Below are 19,673 nucleotides of genomic sequence, written 5' to 3'. Positions count from 1 at the left end.
CAGTGAGCGCATCTGAAAGCTTCTGATTGGACGTGATGTAATAATATGTAACATGAGCAGGTCTAATTTAATACAGCAATTGACCCCCCCCCCCCCCTCCCCCATTCGAACACTGCATTTGCCACAGTATTTGTTAAAGTTAGTTAATAAAAATACAACTTTTCATTGTGTTCTGCATGGCTCAGGTCCATTAGGCTGATATCATCAGAAACAAGGTTTGATTTTAATATCTAAATGTTGAAATGAACATTAACTAAGATTAATAAATGCTTCAGAAGTAATTTTCAGTTAGTTCATTCATGTTAACAAATGGAACCTTACTGTAAAGTTACATGGAATTCACACTGCCTATTCAATTAGTACTTGGGAAACTGTAAAATATACTAGTAACTCCTTGAATAGCAAATTTCAATAGCTAAAGAAGGACTAGTACTTATAGAAGTCCTAGTATCTAATGAGTCACTATCGGATCACTTATTGGTACGGGCCGGCGTTTCCCTATGAGGAGTATGAACTATTTCAGTCCAAAATCTTGGAGTGCCTGCACACCTACTGCAAGGAGTGTCTGCATATGTTACAGTTATACAAGGAGACTATCGGATACAGAACCTGCCCTACGGCATCCACCGCAACCGGATACGTGCGCGCCATCTTCTCCTGTCTGTCCATTCTTGTGCTGTTCTTCATGGGCCTCATATTCGTGTACGGCCACCTGAGGTTTTTCTGCTAGGACACCTGTGTGAGCTTGAGAAGAACTGACTTCATACATCCACTGAAAATCACCAAAACATCAGTTGTTTAAACATTTTTGCAAAAAAAAATTTCTGGGGAAAACCCACAGCTGCCATTTGGTTTGATATTTAGTTGCAAATGCAATGATATTCAGACTTTGGTTGTGGAGCCACTATAGTGGGGTCCCAAAGTCCAAAAATGAGACCACAAGTGAAAATGCATATATTTTGTATTGTTTTATAATTTAATCCAACTTTATTATTAATTCATTTTACATTAATGCATTTGGCAGACACTTTTATCCTAAACAATTTACATTGCATTTAAGGTATAATTTGTATTAGTTCATCCATTCCCTAGGAATTGAACCAAGACTTTGACATGTTTAATAGAAAAACTGGTCAATGTCACAGATTTTCATACTGACTTAGAATTAGTAGGCTACTTCTTTTCTATTTTATGTCATAACCTTCTTTTTTTAATCCAAATAATTCTGTTTATATCCAGGTTTAAATAATAAAATGTGGTCTCAGACTTTTGGACCCACTGTAGGTCTACATAAATACAGTTTTATCATAGCAAATGAGTCGTGCACTTATTTGACATTTAAAATTAATACTTAAAATTCACTAATAAAGTCTGGTAGCTAGGTAAAACACTTATTTGATTTAGCCGAGCAAACGCAATTTATCGGATGATATTCTCAAAATGGCTGCTGGATGTTGTCATCCTCTCCTTTATCATATAGACAACTATTCAAAAAATACCTCTTTGTTCTTATGGATCAATAGCTTTACTATGGAAATTGCGAATTTTATACCACCTATTTGTTCTCCACTTCACCTATGCATCTATCACGGTAAAACCATGTCGTTTGACAACTAACTGACAATCTCTTTTTGCTATCGTCTGTGTGTGCTTTTAATGTGCGTAGCATCACAATACATTGACCTTAGTTAGTACTTTACCAACTCGTTCATCTGATTTTTGTATCACGCAAACCTGTGATGAGCAGTCCCTGATGTACCTAGTTTAGAAGAAAAACTGCATGATGTTAAACAAACACTAGATACTGAACTGTGCTTGGAAACCAAGGTCAGCCTTCTCTGCTTGACGAAAGCTTCCTTGTTAATCGAATCAGTAGGCCTACTGCTGATTTCTACATTAAGCAATGGCAAATCAGTAATTTATAAAGGGTATTTGATATGATGATGTTTCATGTAAAAAGTGTTGGTGGAAATATATACAAATCATACTCAAACAGATCTATGTTAAGGCGCTGTCACATTTAACTTTGCTCAACGAAATTTCGCAGGAGAATTCCAGTCATTCAAATAGCAATCCCCGCGAATGGGGGAGATTCGCGTGAAAAAAAGTTGCCCGCTGCTTGCTATGAAAGTTACGGAAGTCCTAAGAGGTGATAGATTATTAATTTTTTTTCTTTATTGTTTTGTCGTGATAACGACTTAATTATCTCGTGATCTCGACATAAGTTATTTTCTCATGATCACGACATAACGAAAGTTGTTTTCTCATTATCACGACTTAATATTTTCTCGCGATCTCGACATAACAAAAGTTGTTTTCTCATTATCACAACTTAATTTTCATGTGATCTCAACATAACGAAAGTTGTTTTCTCGTTATCACGACTTAATTTTCTCGTGATCTCGACATAACGAAAGTTGTTCTCTAAGTTACACAACTGCGCCAACAGGTGGCACTATAGCACTGAATATAACTGATGGGGTGTTGTGGTGTATATCCACTTTACTGTACACGTTTGGGACAGAATAAGGACCTTCTTCATGATCACTATAATTTGTGCAGTATTGTTCATTACTGACATTTAATTAATTCATAAATGTTAAATGCTTGAATCAATATGATTTTTTTGTCTATCGTTAAGTTCTTGCTAGATGCGTGACTCATCAGTTTCACCACCGCATAGCGTTCCGTGTGATAAAAGAACTGCTTATTAAAACCAGTGTTGACGTCACTGTATTCTGTTTGCACCTATATCTTTAATGAGAAAACAACTTTCGTTATGTCGAGATCATGAGAAAACAACTTTCCTTATGTCGAGATCATGAGAAAACAACTTTCCTTATGTCGAGATCATGAGAAAATTAAGTTGTGAAAACGAGAAAACAACTTTCCTTATGTCGAGATCACGAGAAAATTAAGTCGTGATAACGAGAAAACAACTTTCGTTATGTCAAGATCACGTGAAAATTAAGTTGTGATAACGAGAAAACAACTTTCGTTTTGTCGAGATCACGAGAAAAAACTTTCGTTATGTTGAGATCATGAGAAAATTAAGCTGTTATAACGAGAAAACAACTTTCGTTATGTCGAGATCACGAGAAAACAACTTTCCTTATGTCGAGATCACGAGAAAACAACTTTCCTTATGTCGAGATCACGAGAAAACAACTTTCCTTATGTCGAGATCATGAGAAAATTAAGTCGTGATAATGAGAAAACAACTTTCGTTATGTTGAGATCACGAGAAAATTAAGTTGTGATAACGAGAAAACAACTTTCGTTATGTCGAGATCACGAGAAAACAACTTTCCTTATGTCGAGATCACGAGAAAACAGAGAAAATTAAGTCGTGATAATGAGAAAACAACTTTCGTTATGTTGAGATCACGAGAAAATTAAGTCGTGATAACGAGAAAACAACTTTCGTTATGTCGAGATCACGAGAAAACAACTTTACTTATGTCGAGATCACGAGAAAACAACTTTCGTTATGTTGAGATCACGTGAAAATTAAGTTGTGATAACGAGAAAACAACTTTTGTTATATCTAGATCACGAGAAAATTAAGTCGTGATAACGAGAAAACAACTTTCGTCATGTCGAGATCACGAGAAAATTAAGTCGTGATAATGAGAAAACAACTTTTGTTATGTCGTGATCATGAGAAAATAACTTATGTCGAGATCACCAGAAAATATTAAGTTGTGATAACGAGAAAACAACTTTCGTCATGTCGTGATCACGAGAAAACAACTTTTGTCATGTCGAGATCACGAGAAAATGAAGTCGTGATCATGAGAAAACAACTTTTGTTATGTCGTGATCATGAGAAAACTTGTGTCGAGATCATGAGAAAATTAAGTCGTGATAACGAGAAAACAACTTTCGTCATGTCGTGATCACGAGAAAATTAAGTCGTGATAATGAGAAAACAACTTTTGTTATGTCGTGATCACGAGAAAATAACTTATGTCGAGATCACCAGAAAAAATTAAGTTGTGATAACGAGAAAACAACTTTCGTCATGTCGAGATCACAAGATAATTAAGTAATTGTCACGACAAAACAAGAAAGAAACTTTTGTGCGAGCTGTGCTTTATAAATCTGAGAATGGACGTTTTTCTCAGCGAAATTTTGCTAATGTGACCACACATTTATAAAAGATGTGCATAGCGGGTGAAGCAAGCAGGAATCTGACACCTGAGGAGCAGCTAGAGTTTTGCTGTGTCCTTGCAGGGACAGGATGCAGCCATAAATCGATGATAAAGACTCGCACACTGGGACCGCCGCCAAGAAGTGCTTTCGAGTGTTTACTGACCCACTTATGATACTTTGCATCTCTCCTATAGGTTATTTGTCTTGGTGTCACAAACTGAAATATTCATCCAGCTAACTGTGGCTTGTTAACTTGAGTGCAAAACACATTCTAACTAGCCCGCTTTGGCATTATACTGAATAAATCGTCCAGCTGATTGTTTAGAGTTAATGGTTTGATGACGATGATTAAAAGACACTTGCTGGCCTAAATTTCCTTCTATTAGGGTAAAGGTCATTTTCTTTAGAATGGTAAACATACTTGATCATATTCTCTTAAAGGGATAGTTCATCCAAATATTACAATTCTGTATTACTCACCTTCATGTTATTCATATAATTCCTCTCGTTCAATCTATGGAACCCAAAAGGAGAAATATTAAAAACAGTCATGTTCCAAATAGGACAAGAGCAAACATGAGGGTGTGTAAATCATTATCAATCACTACTTCTTTAAATGATCTCTTACGTGCCTTTACTTTTTATTTATTGGTTTATTTATTAAAGGAATGGAACATTTTAATAGGAATTGTCAAGTGAAGTTTATATAAGATTACTGTTTGATATATGATCATTTGTGCTGTTGTTGTAGGCAGATGTGATGGATTAAACCAGGTCTGCCCTCTTCTGGTGGACAAGTGTAGTGATGCAGTCATTTGTGTGCAAGCATGTGAGGTTTTGCTTACATTTTTGTAAGGAAGGTTTTATAAAGTGAATGTGGGGGTATTTTAATTATTGCAGCAGCGATTTAGACACGCTAAGGTTATTTTCCTGAGTGTTAAGGATGTAAACAGCCATTGTCTGCTTTTATCCGTGCTGTACAAAGCAACATCTGTAGAGAAAGTAGTGTAGTGTGCATTGCAATAGTGTTATGTAGTCACCAGCTTCACAGCTCCTCCTGCCATTCTGTTGGGCAATATATGTCATTTTACTTTATATGATGACCTCGGTTTACTGCCTTTTTGATCCTTGCTGAAAAGACAAGTAAGATTTTTTGTTTGTTTTTTAAAGAATGAACACATTATATCAACCAAACGTTACAGGAAAGACGATTTCTGTTTCAAGTAAATGATTTAGAAGTTTCTATTCATCAAAGAATCCTGAAAAATCATGGTTTTCACAATAATATTAAGCAGCACAACATTGATCATAAACAAAAATGTTTCTTGAGCAGCAAATCAGCATATTAGAATGATTTCTGAAGGATCATGTGACACTGAAGACTGGAGTAATGATGCTGAAAATTCACCTTTGCATCTTGCAAAATGCATTTAAATGCATATAAATTTTAAAATGCATTATATTTGATCAAATAAATTGTGAACATAAGAGACTTGTTTCAAAAACCTTGAAAAATCTTACCAACTCCAAACTTTGAATAATAGTGTAAACCGCCGGTTATTCTTGCTGGAAAAATGCAGCATTTTTTTTAAGCTGGTGGACCAAGAAAATCTTGCTGGTTAAGAAGCCTGGAAGGGACACCAGCGTTCAAAGCTCAATATATGCTGGTCTTTTCAACAGGGGTGCGGATAAGGAGAAGAGATAAGATGCTCGTCTTCTGTCCTGGTCCAGATGTTTCATAGGCTAGATGTGAGCCTGAAATCGAAACAGAAACAGTCTGTTGTGAACTCTGTCAACTCAGTCTTGCTGACCCACAAAAACAAGGACCAAACTGTAAAGAACGAAACTGACGATCAAAATGTTCACATCAAGTGAAATTGATATTTCTGTATCATTCAGTGTGATCTCCCCTTGTTCTCATGGTTTTGCTTTCGCTGTGACTGTCTGGACCATCAGGCCTGATGTGCGCACATCTGTTTATATGTCGGTTTCTCCCACACACACTGGCCCAGTGACTGCACGGCACTTACCTGAACCCAGTGTTACTGCCTGGGATGACTATACTTCCCTTAATGCACTCCAGCCCTCTTAGTAACACTACATAGGGTCATGGGCTTTGTACACAGCCCTTATATACTCTGTAATATGTTCATTAGAAATTAGGAAATGCAACCACCTTCTGTTTTTGAACTTTAATGCTGAATAAACCCTACAAAAGAACCCAACATGTAGGCTATTATAAAGAAGAAACTATTTATTCTTAGCTACTCTAGATGTGTCACACACACCACATTAATAGATTATACTTTTCAAAAGTTTAAAGTAAGAAAAAAAAACATTATATTGTGTGATTTTTGTTTTAAACACACATTCTCCTATGAATCCGTTTGAATCTATTTGGAACCTTAGTATCTTTTAGAATGAACGAAACTTCATATGTTCTGTGAATGATCGACATTCATTTCATAGTCAGCCTCTGTGTGCAAAAGTAGTAATATAAGATGACGTAGGCCTACAGCAGATATAAACAGACATGTAATAAAAATATATTAATCTGACAGGAAAATAGTGAATAGTGCAATTAATGCATCGGATAGAATCTCATGAACAAACACGCACACGCATTCATTGTTAACCGTTAAATAGCTGGGTCGGTGTCTCCAGGGTCCGACCTCTTTGGCGTTGATTTAACTTTTTAAGTAAGAGAGAATAATCTAGTGTTTTGCACGTGAAAGGACCCCCGTTTCCCCCGCGTGCGCCCCATTGTCCCCGCGCGCTGGCAGAAAGAAAACATTTGACGTTTCTTTTTAGTCCATCAAAAGAGCCACATGTCATTGAAGTCACTGTGTGTGTGTGTGTGTGTGTGTGTGTGTGTGTGCGTGTTTATGTGGTTTATGAGGACACATAACATGGGTATGACATAGGTATTACAACGAGAAGGTGATTTATGAGGGCATTTTCAGTGTCCCCGTAATTCAAAAGGCTTATAAATAATTCAGAATGAGTTTTTTTTTTTAAATCTAAAAATGCAGAAAGTTTCCTGTGAGGGGTAGGTTTAGGGGTAGGGTTGGTGTAGGGCAATAGAATATACGGTTTGCATAGTATAAAAACCATTACGCCTATGGAGAGTCCCCATAAACCATAAAAAAAACCTGTGTGTGTGTGTGTGCGTGTGTGTGTGTGTGTGGAGAGAGAGTGTTAAATAACAGTCAATCATTTTAAGTGAATAACTTTTTGTTCATTTAAATTGATTCATTCTTTTCAGTCTTTGATTTGTTATATTATTAAATTATTTTTGCACTCTCATTAAATAGCCAAAGTTATATTAAAACAACGATATTAGCCTCTAATTCGCTATTTTATTATATTTAAATAGTGTTTACATGTCTGTCTTATGTCTGTATATATATATATATATTTTAATATTTGAAGTATAATTTGATGATACATAATCATGCATCTATAACCAGCAAGCCGCTATCTCAGATCAGTCGCTGAAATCTTCGACTTCCACTTTGGAACGTTGAGAGCAAAGTAGCCTTCTTCTTTGACCAATCAGCTCTCGGTTACGGGATCCTGGGGACCAATCAGAACGCACTGTTCGAGTAATAGACACGGGGGTCTCTGCAGACTCATTAATGTTTTAGTAGTTTGAGAACTCGCGCTCATCCTAAACGTCTGTTAATAACAATAACGCTGCGATTATAATTCTCATCACATAATGAAAACAACGAAAAAAGGACCACAAAACAGAAGAGACTACATTTGATTAATAACATTTCATTTCATCCTCGGGTACTTATTTTTCTGCTTTCCCTGGAGGGGTACACAAAGATCATCGGAGCTTATCATTTTTGTTTTTATTCGTGGAATATTTACATGAATTTTTAAGCCTGCTGAAGTGCACTTTTAGTGGCTTGGCAGAGACAGTTCCCAGGATGATGCGTCCAACTCTCTCTCAACACTCTCCCCGCAGGGGCTTCCCGATGGAGGGTAAAATGTTACATTAAATATGCACATTAAAATAATTGAATTTCATAGTGGAAATTTGAGGCAAAGTGTAAACTATTTTTGGAATCTGGGTTGCATGTGTAGACTAACTTAACTGAAAACGTTATTTTGTTTTTAATTTAGCAATACATTTTTGTTAAAATGCAAATATTTTATTACAATATTAAAAGTTGTTGACTGTTGCAAGCCTACATTGTATTAAGTTTCTTTTTTTGAATTCTTGAAAAATAAATGTTCTTCAGGGATTCTTTGTATTAGCAAATAACCCTCCATACAGTATGAAGAACTAATAACCATTTCACTGTACATTGTGCTTCAGGTTCTTAGATGAAAAAAAGGTTCTTGATGTAGCCTAGCTAAAAAAACTACTGTTAAAAAAGTTTTAATAGGCACAATTTATTTATTTTCATCATTAGCAACAGGCTATATTTGTTTCCATGCATCTATCGCAATAATTCCTTTAATTTCTACTCGATTGCATGAGTTTAGAGTTTCTCAATCAGTCATTAATTTCAGATAGCAGGATTGTAACTTTAGAATTTAAAGCAGCAATCATACTGGCGTTTTACTGGGTTGCTTTTTTTTTTAATGTTTAGAAATACCTGAATATGTCATTGAATTAAATGCACATAGAGCCTATAAGCTATGAAATGTCTTACCCCAGAAGCACACTAAAGTTATTTTAGGAATATATGCAGCATGATTTTTTTATTTCATGTTTCTGCAATTATGTTATTTCTCCACTGTCATCATTTGGGTTGGCTTCGATGCAGTGTCAACTCCGATGGGTCAGGGTCGAGTCAACCAGCTTGGAGGAGTTTTCATCAACGGCCGGCCTCTACCGAATCACATTCGACATAAGATAGTGGAGATGGCCCATCACGGGATCCGGCCCTGCGTGATATCCCGCCAGCTCAGAGTCTCTCACGGCTGCGTCTCCAAAATCCTGTGCCGCTATCAGGAGACTGGATCCATCCGGCCTGGAGCCATCGGCGGGAGTAAATCCAAGGTGAGGCCCTATAGGGAGGCATGGAAGAGCGGAGCCATCTGTTGCAGCTGGGCATGCGGATATTTCCAAGGAAATTTGTGGATAAACTCAAAGCAACAGGTCGATGACTGACCGACAACGCCTTCTGTCTTTTGACATAATGACCCTGAATTTGAACTAAGAGTCTTTGAATTGAATCAGGCACCTTGTTGACTGTCTTTATTTAATTTTTATTATTTTTAACAGACTACATCTCCAGATGTGGAGAAGCGCGTTGAGGAATATAAACGGGAAAATCCCAGAATATTCAGTTGGGAAATTCAGGATAAATTGCTCAAAGAGGGAATTTGTGACCGGAACAACGTACCCTCAGGTATGCGTCAAGCAAAACGAAAAAAATACATGAACTACAGTGTGCAACAACAACAACAACAAAAAATAACTTTTTAACTTGTCCCCCCCCCCCTCTTTTTTATTTTCTTGTGATATGCATAAAATCTATAGTAAATAATACAGCGATAAACAATGTTTTGTCAACTTAGGGCCTACGCTAGATCGACATACTGTTGCTATGTTTACCTGGCGAACTCCATTTCTGTTGTCTTCACTAGTTTTAGTAACTACAAAACTTAAATCACACACTCAGACTAACTTGGCATCTAACTTTCTTGGGGACTGAAACGTTTGAAAAACTAAATGTATACTATTGAAATGCATATTTCTATATTAAAAGATATAAAACATATTAAGAGCACGGTTGAACTCTTGTCCAGTGAGTGCGATAAGCCGCATCATGAGAGGCAGATATGGCGCAAGAGGTGACGAGGAGGAGGAGGAGGATGAAGATGACTTAGAGAAGCGCGAGCTGGAAGAACACGCCCGCAGGAGCGGACACAGCATCGAGGGGATTCTCGCAGACAGATGTGAGTGGATCCTTCAAACTCTTTAACAGGTTTTAGAAATAACTGTGATTGTAATTGATCTGGAGTTGTTGGAAAGATGTGACTTTAACAAACTGAAATTTAATTAGAATGATAGACCTATATTTTTTATGAATATATAAATGGCTTGAAACACTTGGGGACTATAATGGTGATACAAACTCATAATGGTTCTTATCATTTTAGCCATAGCAAAAGAAAGAAATTAACCTACACTACCAGACAAAATAAGTTTTTTTTTAAATTGTGCTTGAAAAGTATGAATTTCTCAGCAAAACATTTTTTTAAATGGACAGACTGCATAATGAAGGAAAGCAGGGCAACAAGACTGTCCAGAAGGGTCCCAGGATGCACTTTATGAAATGTCCAGAATGTGTAGAGCTGTAATCTAGACAGTTTCATTAGTTTAACGTTTCTTGGTCAGTGCATAATTGTAATTAATTTGTGTTATTTCATAGTTTTGATGACTTTATTATTTTGATGACTTTATGAATTTATTATATACAATGAGGAGCCCAAACGTTTGATTGGTAGTTTATAAAGCAGAAATATAAACAAAAATGTGGTGTATTGACTTGTAATATTTCTAATATTAATTAATTTCTTTGCATTAATGATGAGCTAGATTTACTGATGATCAATAACCAATAATTCCTAAGTATATTAATAAGTATTATGCAACAGGCATGAGGGAAGGGGGAGGAAGAAGCCACCAAACATGTTGGAAATCTGGAAAGAGTAGGTTTAATGTGGCCACAGTGAAAGGCAATGAAAGGCAATGAAAGACAATGAGGATCTTAAATGGAGTTCTACATTTCACTAAAAATAAAAAAATAAGGGAAAATATAAGTTATGTACAACAAATTTGATAATCCATAAAAAAGTAGAAATTGTCATAATTTACTCACCCTCATGACATTGCAAACCTACATGACTGTTTCTTTCTGATTTTTTCTGTTCTCTGAAGGAGAAATTATCATAAATATTAAAGACACATTAAAGACAAAAATATGACAACACCATGAATTGTTAAGAAAGGACATCTGTAGCATTTCTGTGCAAAGAGGCCTCAGAGGAATCAAAAGGAAAGAGTTGATGAAGAACAATGGAGGAAAGTCTGTTTTTGCCTTCTTGCTGCCTACTGGCCGACAGCTGAAGTGACTGATGTTTTGCTGTTCTGTAATGATATTTAATGAGCTAACAGCCTGTTCCTGCGTGACTAATTAAGGTGAACGTTATTTGACTGCCTCTGATGCCCTGCTAACACCACTTCAGCTCCCTAAATAATACTGATCAGGATGCAGAGTCACACTTAATGGCGATGGGAGTTTATTAAAGGCTATTTCCGTCAATAGGGACCAGTGTTCTCCTCGGCTGTTCCTTCATGGCCCGGAGCGGCGGTCACATTGGGGGTGAGCCTCTCGTCATGTGTGCTGCCACAAAGCCTGTCCGTCACGCTCTGCCCGTCTCACGATCCAAGAAAGACGAGTTGCCCAAGCCGTTTAAATCAGGCTCTTTATTTGAACTTCACTTTCATCTGGCCAATGAGTCAAACACGCCTTGCTCTTTTTCTCCTCCGTTCTCCTCATGCCCCGTTCTACCTCTCTTGGCCTGCGGCACATTTTCGGTTAATATCTATGGGCCGTTGTCAGTCCCTTCCATTCCCACCGCCCCTCCTTTTCTGGGAGACACAGATAGGCAAGTTGAGTTCAGTATTTACACCCTTCTTTTGAATAGGCAACAGCTTGATTCCTGAACCCTTTCCTTCATACTGTCTCCATATATCATCTTAAAGACTCAAAGATATTGGCGTGTGTGCGGGGAGTCTGTAGGTTATGAAATCTCTCTGTTTGCTGTCCTCCAAAAATCCCCTCATCCTAGCTCACAAAAATATGTTTTATGAAAAATGTTCCCATTATTAAAACATCATTTCTTAATGTTCTCTGAACATTCGAAATGTCTTGTTTTTTAAATGTTTTCTTGGTTATGTGAACTGAACATTAGAAAAAACATTAAGAGAAAGTTTTATTTGATCATTTCATAAAAATTATGGGAATGTTACAACTGAATGTTCTCTGAACCATCTGAAACTATAAGTAGTAACGTTTAAAAAGAACCTTAGACAAATGTGCAACAAATGTTAAATGTTATACTAAAACATACCAGATTACTTTGAATGAACGTTCTATTAACGGACCCAGATGTTTGGTCATAAGTTTAAGAGAAACTTCCAAGCTAATAAAAACATGTTCTAAGAATCTTTTGCTAATGTTCCCATTAAGCTATTAAAATTGTATTTCTAAGCGTTCTCTGTACGTTCTAAAATGTCCAGTTTTAAAAAATGTTTTATTGTGAACAGAAAAAACATGAAGAGAACATTCTATTTGATCATTCTGCAAATATTATGGGAATGTAACTTTTGATTGTTTTCTGAACATTTAAAAATGCTTAAGAAGGCTTAAGAAGGCCTTAGACTTTCTATCACGTGATAAAACAGAAATAGAGAAAACTACAGACACACTGGGTTCCCGCTTGTTCTGTAAACATTTGTGAATGTTGCTGCTATTATAGCGGGGACCCAACACATATCACTGGGAGCTGTTATCAGTTGTTTTTGGTTCACCTACAGCAGATGGAGGGTTTGGGCCCTGGCGTTGTGGCAGCGGCCGGAGAGCTCTCACAGGAGGAGGAAGACGAGCTGGGCCCACAGGCTTTGGTGGTTGTGGGGCCCGCCGTTTTTTAGTTGATATCTGGGGGCTTGCAGCAAAAGAGTGGGAGAGTCTGGTCCCAGCATAAACCAGTTCCTCCATTTTCTGTGAGAAGCTTAGAAGTGGAGATGTTGGAGAGAGGGATAATGTGTCTGGTGAGCAGGGCTCTGGCTCTGTTGTTTCTGGTGGCTGTGATATGTTGTCCTGGCTTCCCTGGCTGTTTTCCAGAAAGTCGTCCTTGGATGCTGAGTCTTGGAGCTGTTCTGATATGTCACAGTCTGTCTGTGACGAGCTCTGTGGGCAGGGCTCAGCCGTGATGGTGTCCATGAGCAGTTTGTAATTCAACAAATAAACACAAAAACACAAATGCACCACCAAACCCTACAAAAGGAAACTTCGTCAATACAAACTTGGCCTTAAAATCTCTAGGAGGAGTTACAGGTGCAAATTTGGACTCGGGTTATGAATAAAAAACAACAGATTGATATAGAGTAGTGTTTTTTATTGTATATGAAATATTAAAGCATACATTGCATCCTTTTCTGACACAGAGTGCGACAGACAGAGAGAGGAGTACAGTTGGACGGACAATGAGGGGAAACCCCCCAAACAAAACTGTCTCCATTGTGTCCAGCGTTCAGTGTCAGCAGACTTAGGAATCTGTGTCCGCTTGAGTTCATGCCCTGAAGGCAAAACTACAGTGTGCGTGTCAGTTAGGACACAGACAGCACGAAAACAACACTGAGAGAGTTCAGGGAGGCTGCTTTTTATTGGATAGTTGATAAGTGAGCCTATAGGACTTAAGTATGAAAACATGAATCAACTCACCTAATCACAGTCACAAAGTGCAGTTTCTTGCTTAGTTTGCTTTAAAAAAAAAAAGTGGCACATTGTTTTAGGTGATGGTCAACAAACACTTTCTGAATATGTGTTTTCATTTGTTAAACAGAGCAGTCCGAAGTCACTGGTGTTTGACCTCCAGTGACCAAAGGTCACACTGGTGTATGTTGAGTGACAGGTGACCACTTCCTGTTTTAACTCCTATTCCCTTCAGCATAAAGGCACTAACGGCACACTATGTACATACTAGCATATTAATCTAGTACTATTTCTGTAGTAAGTGTATAGTATGCAAATTTTCTGTATGCACAAAATGATCAGCACAATTGCCAAAATATGCAATATATACAATGTAAGAAATACTATATACAATTCAATGCATTGACCTGATATTCCATCTCCAGTATGATATATTAATGGCGATCTTATTCTTGACTTATTTTCTGATCATACTGACATACATTGCTGTTCAAAAGCATTTTTTTTATGTTTTCAAAAGAAATCTCTTATGCTCACCAAGGCTGCATTTATTTGATAAAAAAATACAGTAAAAACAGTAATATTATTACAATTTAAAATAACATTTCTATTTGAATATGTTTTAAAATGTAATTTATGCAAAGCTGAATTTTCAGCATCATTACTCCAGTCTTCAGTGTCACATGATCCTTCAGAAATCATTCTAATATGCTGATTTGCTGCTCAAGAAACTACGGAAAACTTTATGGAAACTACGATAATTTTTATTTTCTATGATAATTATTTGATGAATAGAAGGTTCAAAAGAACAGCATTTATTTGCAACAGAAATATTTTGTAATATGAGTCTTTACTGTACTTTTGATCAGTTTAATGCATCCTTGCTGAATAAAAGTATTCATTCCATTTCATTTTTGAACGGTAGTATAAGCTAAAGCATTTCTACAGAAACTTGGATTAAAAATGCAAAATAATCATCTCTAATTAATTACTTGAAGCCAAGTGTGATGAAGCCATATCGTGCACCATTCTACTTTGAAATGTTTATAGTTGCATACTGCATGCTGTTTCACACACTAGCTTCTTTTACAAAAGCCACACAACCAAAAAAACGTATCAAAAGTGACTCGAGAGCAAAGCGAAAGAGGCTAAACAGACCAAGAGCACATTTGGTTTCGAGCTGGAACGTGTGGTTGTTTGAGGGCAGCTGCGAGGGTCACAGTTGCTCTTTAGCAAGTCAAGTCCTTCCTCTGTTTCTCTCTGTTCCTAAACGCTGGGGGGCAGATGGGCCCACGAGCTGTCACTCATCCTTTCTGTCTCCGGCATCTGTTAGTTCTCTATGTACTGCTTAATGTAGTCGGGCAGTCACTCAGCCAACCTCGGCGCTGAAAAGGACCCGCCACGCTCTCCCCTGTCCGAGACGCTGCATTTGTTCCCAAGCTTTCTTTTGTTCGTGTCTTTGTCTTTCTTTTTTGGCTGTTTTTGATGGCGAGGGGGCATGTCATTGGGTCAATTAGCTCTCTTCATTACCTGCCCCCTAGAGAATCGCTCTCTCTCACACACACACACACACACACACACACAGACTAACTCTACACACGCACATATGGTTTTATCTTGGACCTCTGCCGCTTGCCCCCAACCAAAACTTAAGTGCAAAAGCCTGCTGGATATGCGCTCGCCATCCCGCAGTATTAATGAAACTCCTTAGGTGGATTCTGTGTACATGAACGCATGAGGTAAATAGGCTCAGGGTGATATTTCGCCTCCAAATATTAAATTTAAGCAATGAGGGCCCAGAGCTTAAGAGAAACGGCGGATGGAGATGCTTTTAGTGACCGCACCGTTTACATAGCGGAGAGCTAAAATATCTTAAAACACATACTCATGCACACTACACGCTAAACATGCCAAAGACCTGAAAACACACACACACACACACACACATACACACTCTGTGTATTTACAGAAGGCAGAATATCTCTAGATTCTCCAGCGGTTCCATTTCCATGACGTTTGGGTTTTGGTTGTGTATGTTTAGAAGCCTGTGGTCTGTATTCTCCTGCCCGAATTAAACTTGTGTCTACTATTTGCTCTTTGGTTCTGTTTATTCACTTGCCTTGATTCTCGTTCATTCATCAAAAATATAAAAATGCAATGCTGACTTGTTTGCTTCCAGATCATCAGATGTCAAAAATGAACACCGATACCATTTTTTCCATACAATTTTCAAGCTCCTAAAATGACAAAAAGCACCATAAAAGTATCAAAAGTAGTCCATGCAAATACATTTCAAGTCTCCTGAAGTCATAGGATAGATTTTTGTGAAGAACTTGATGTCATTGCTCAATCTCTTCTGGTGTCAAATCTCGTTTGAGATTTTTCGAACTTTGCTCGACATGAGAACCAAAGCGGTCTGATTATCAATCGTTTCTAGAGCATATTTACATATTAAAAAATGTAATTAAAAAACAGCACAGAAGAACCTAAAATGTGGTTACCTCTAAATTCAAGATTTCATTAAAGTCAAAAACATAATTAATATAATAACTTAGTATAGAATAGAATATTAGAATTTATAGTCACCCGAATCACCCTAAATACATTAAGTTACACCAACAAAACTAAATTTAACGGTATTGGCTACTAGATCATCAGATGTCAAAAAAGAACATTTTGACCATATTTACTCATCCTTGTATTTTTCCGATCCTGTATTTTCTTTCTTGTGAAAACACTTTTCCATACAGCGACAAAAACCTGCATCTGTCAAGTTGCCTAAATTGACAAAAAAGCACCATAAAAGTAGTCCATATAACATGTGCACTATATTTCATATTTTCTTACAGTAAGTCATATAATAGATTCACAAATTCATTCACAAGTCGTTTTTTACTGATTCTGGCGTCATATCTTATTTGAGATTGCATTTTTTTTTAAAACTTGCCACATTGTGATCCCTTTTAATGATGTGAGAACCAAAGCTGTTTAATATCAGTCGTGTCTAGAGCATATTTACATAGACAAACATAGTAAAAAATTAATTAAAAATAAGCACAGAAGATCGCAGCCACCTAGTTGAGCTTCGTAGTTTTAACCTAAAATGTAGTAAAAAAAAATTAAAGATATAATTAATAAAATATAAAACTTAATATATAATATATATTCACAGAATCACCCTAAACGCATTAGGTTACACCAGCAAAACCTAAGGGTTTATTTAAGGGTTAGATTACTTAGAAATAACTCATAAATTTAATAATCACAGATTACTGTTTTCATCGTAAGGAAAACAGAATCTTGCATGCTTTCACAAATGAGAACACAAATGAGTATATGATGATAAAACTTTGGTTGAACCATCCCTTGAAAGTTAGTTATGTGAGTGCACACACAGTAAAAGAAAAGCCACAGATGACTCATTATTCAGAGCAGTGTCCACATCCCAAGTTACAGGTGTTCTGCGCTTTTTCTAAATGGGGTTTTGAAGAGATTGAGCACTTGAACTACCCGGCCCACCCTTTTCCCTTTCTGCCCTGCCACCCACCCACCTTTGGCCTTCTTGATGCCTCTTACACCCCCTCCAGGGCAGGTGACGGCCTCCACTGAGAGCCCCGGCCGTCATGACGGATTCCACAGATGGAGCGTGCAAATCGATCCAACAAAGACTGAAGGGAAGACAGAATAAGAGAGAGAGAGAGAGATGCACAAATAGCTCAATTTCTGTAGAATAAAAAATCACTAGATATGAATTTCCTTTAATTCCAGGACCATGAATATATAGTTCCCAGCTTCTCTGTCTGGAATGTCACAACATTCACAACAACACATGCTTCAGTGTTCCTTCAACCAAATCCCTGTGAAATTGTAGGAATTTCCCATAGTTCTCATTGAGTCCTCATAAGTACATTTCTGTTTTAAACAAGAAAAACAAAAGCTTGTTTATGAGGAAATATGTCATGTTTTATTATATTAATGATTTGGGTTTTATTTATTTATTTGTGTGTTTCTTTTATAGGTTTTCTTCTTTTTTCCATTTAATTTTATGATATTTCAGCACATTGCCTCTTTCTTTTCTCCTCCGCTGTATATCTCTTTCATCCTGTTTTTTTTTTTTAACAATTTGCACTTGTGCATTTTATATTCCCTCCTGCAGCTCTCTCTGTTTGTGCTTAATTCTTTGACTGTTGCTCTGTGGTCTTTTTAGATACTGAGGCAAAATGGAGAGAGAGAGAGAAAAAACAGATAAGGAATTACTGTGTGACACAAAAATAAGCCTGGCTCTGAAGCCTTTCAAGAAAAGATGTGAAGAAGCACATCAAATTCTCTTCACACACACACACACACAAAAAAAAATTTAGTAAAAGCTGCTAAAACATGTTTGTTTGGTACTTCTACAAATTGAGGAGCATCTTCTGTGCTTCTGCTTGTTCATATTTGTGTGTATTTTCTAGGTTTATGACACACACAATTGTTTAAGTTGGGGTTTGCCATTAACCACTACCGTTTCCAAAATACCAGACAAAACATAATCCAATTTTTTAATCTATATAAAATTATATATACATATATAAACATTATATAATATATAAAATATGTATTACATTATATATATATTATATAAAATTAAATACAGTTCCAAATATATTTAAAATCTTAAAATATACCTTATAAATAATTTAAATACGATATATATTTTTAGATATTTTATTTTCTTACATTATATTAATAGTACATATTTAGATATTTAGAAAATTATATAATGTATAAAAATAATATCTACAAGATACCATTTTCTGAATAAACTTATAAAAAGAAAATTTTTATATCTTAATTACATAATTAAAAAAACAATCATAAAGTGTGGAAAACGATTCTGTTATTCTTTGCATCTGTGTTTCAGTGAGACCATCTGATAAACTGTTTCCAAAATATTAGAAAAAAAACGAATCCAATAAAAAAAAAGAATAAATAAATAAATATTTTGTATATATATATATATATTTTTTTTTTTGTTTATTTATTTATTTATAAGAAAGATATTTTTATTAATTTATATATATGTACACTCTAAAAAATGCTACGTTAAATACAACCCAGTGCCAAAATATTAGAAAAAAAACGAATCCAATAAAAAAAAAGAATAAATAAATAAATATTTTGTATATATATATATATATTTTTTTTTTTGTTTATTTATTTATTTATAAGAAAGATATTTTTATTAATTTATATATATGTACACTCTAAAAAATGCTGGGTTAAATACAACCCAGTGCTGGGTAAATTAGGGACAAACCCAGCAATTGGGTTGTTTTGACCCAGCGGTTTGGTTAAATGTTTAACACAACCTTCTGGGTAGTAAACCGGCCGCTGGGTCAAAACAGCCCAATTGCTGGGTTTGTCCCTATTTTACCCAGCACTGGGTTGTATTTAACCTAGCATTTTTAAGAGTGTATATTTATTTATTTATTCATTTATTTATATATATATACACATGCATATAATGTATAAAAAAATTCTAATTTCATTCTTTGGCATGTGTGTGTGTTTCAGCGAGTCCATCTGATGAAGGTTCAGATGTGGAATCGGAGCCCGATCTGCCTCTGAAAAGGAAACAGCGTCGCAGTCGAACGACATTCACGGCCGAACAGCTGGAGGAGCTGGAGAGAGCTTTCGAACGCACGCATTACCCTGATATCTACACCAGAGAAGAGCTCGCTCAGAGAGCCAAACTCACAGAGGCACGAGTGCAGGTACAAATACACCCCATACACATTCCAAAACAACAGACAAAACCAAAAACTTTCATTACATGCCTACATTTGTCTTTTCTCAGGTGTGGTTCAGTAATAGACGAGCTCGTTGGAGGAAGCAAGCGGGAGCCAATCAGCTCATGCCGTTCAATCACCTGATCCCTGGTGGTTTTTCACATGTGGCCCCGTATCAGCTGTCAGAGAGCCTGTACCCACCCGCTGGCCTTTCTCAAGGTAAACATGTTGTATTTAAATTCACTTTGACATATAAAATGTTTCCGGATAGATTCTATTA

The 19,673-nt window shown here is 36.5% G+C and overlaps 1 protein-coding gene across 1 annotated transcript in view; it reads left to right on the top strand.

The window, feature by feature from the left end:
• The window catches only part of LOC107558807 (paired box protein Pax-3-like), a 31,651-nt gene that overhangs the window by 11,643 nt on the left and 335 nt on the right, over positions 1–19,673 (top strand). The window contains exons 2-6 of the mRNA XM_016242496.1: positions 8,940–9,175; positions 9,401–9,527; positions 9,928–10,077; positions 19,179–19,378; positions 19,462–19,612. Coding sequence (XP_016097982.1) covers positions 8,951–9,175; positions 9,401–9,527; positions 9,928–10,077; positions 19,179–19,378; positions 19,462–19,612 — 853 coding nt within the window. The 5' untranslated portion in view covers positions 8,940–8,950. The remainder of the gene's footprint in view (positions 1–8,939; positions 9,176–9,400; positions 9,528–9,927; positions 10,078–19,178; positions 19,379–19,461; positions 19,613–19,673) is intronic.

Source organism: Sinocyclocheilus grahami, unplaced genomic scaffold (genome assembly GCF_001515645.1).
Source record: "Sinocyclocheilus grahami isolate Dianchi unplaced genomic scaffold, SAMN03320097.WGS_v1.1 scaffold661.1, whole genome shotgun sequence".
Taxonomy (NCBI): domain Eukaryota; kingdom Metazoa; phylum Chordata; class Actinopteri; order Cypriniformes; family Cyprinidae; genus Sinocyclocheilus; species Sinocyclocheilus grahami.
This window is presented reverse-complemented; position numbering and strand designations above follow the sequence as displayed.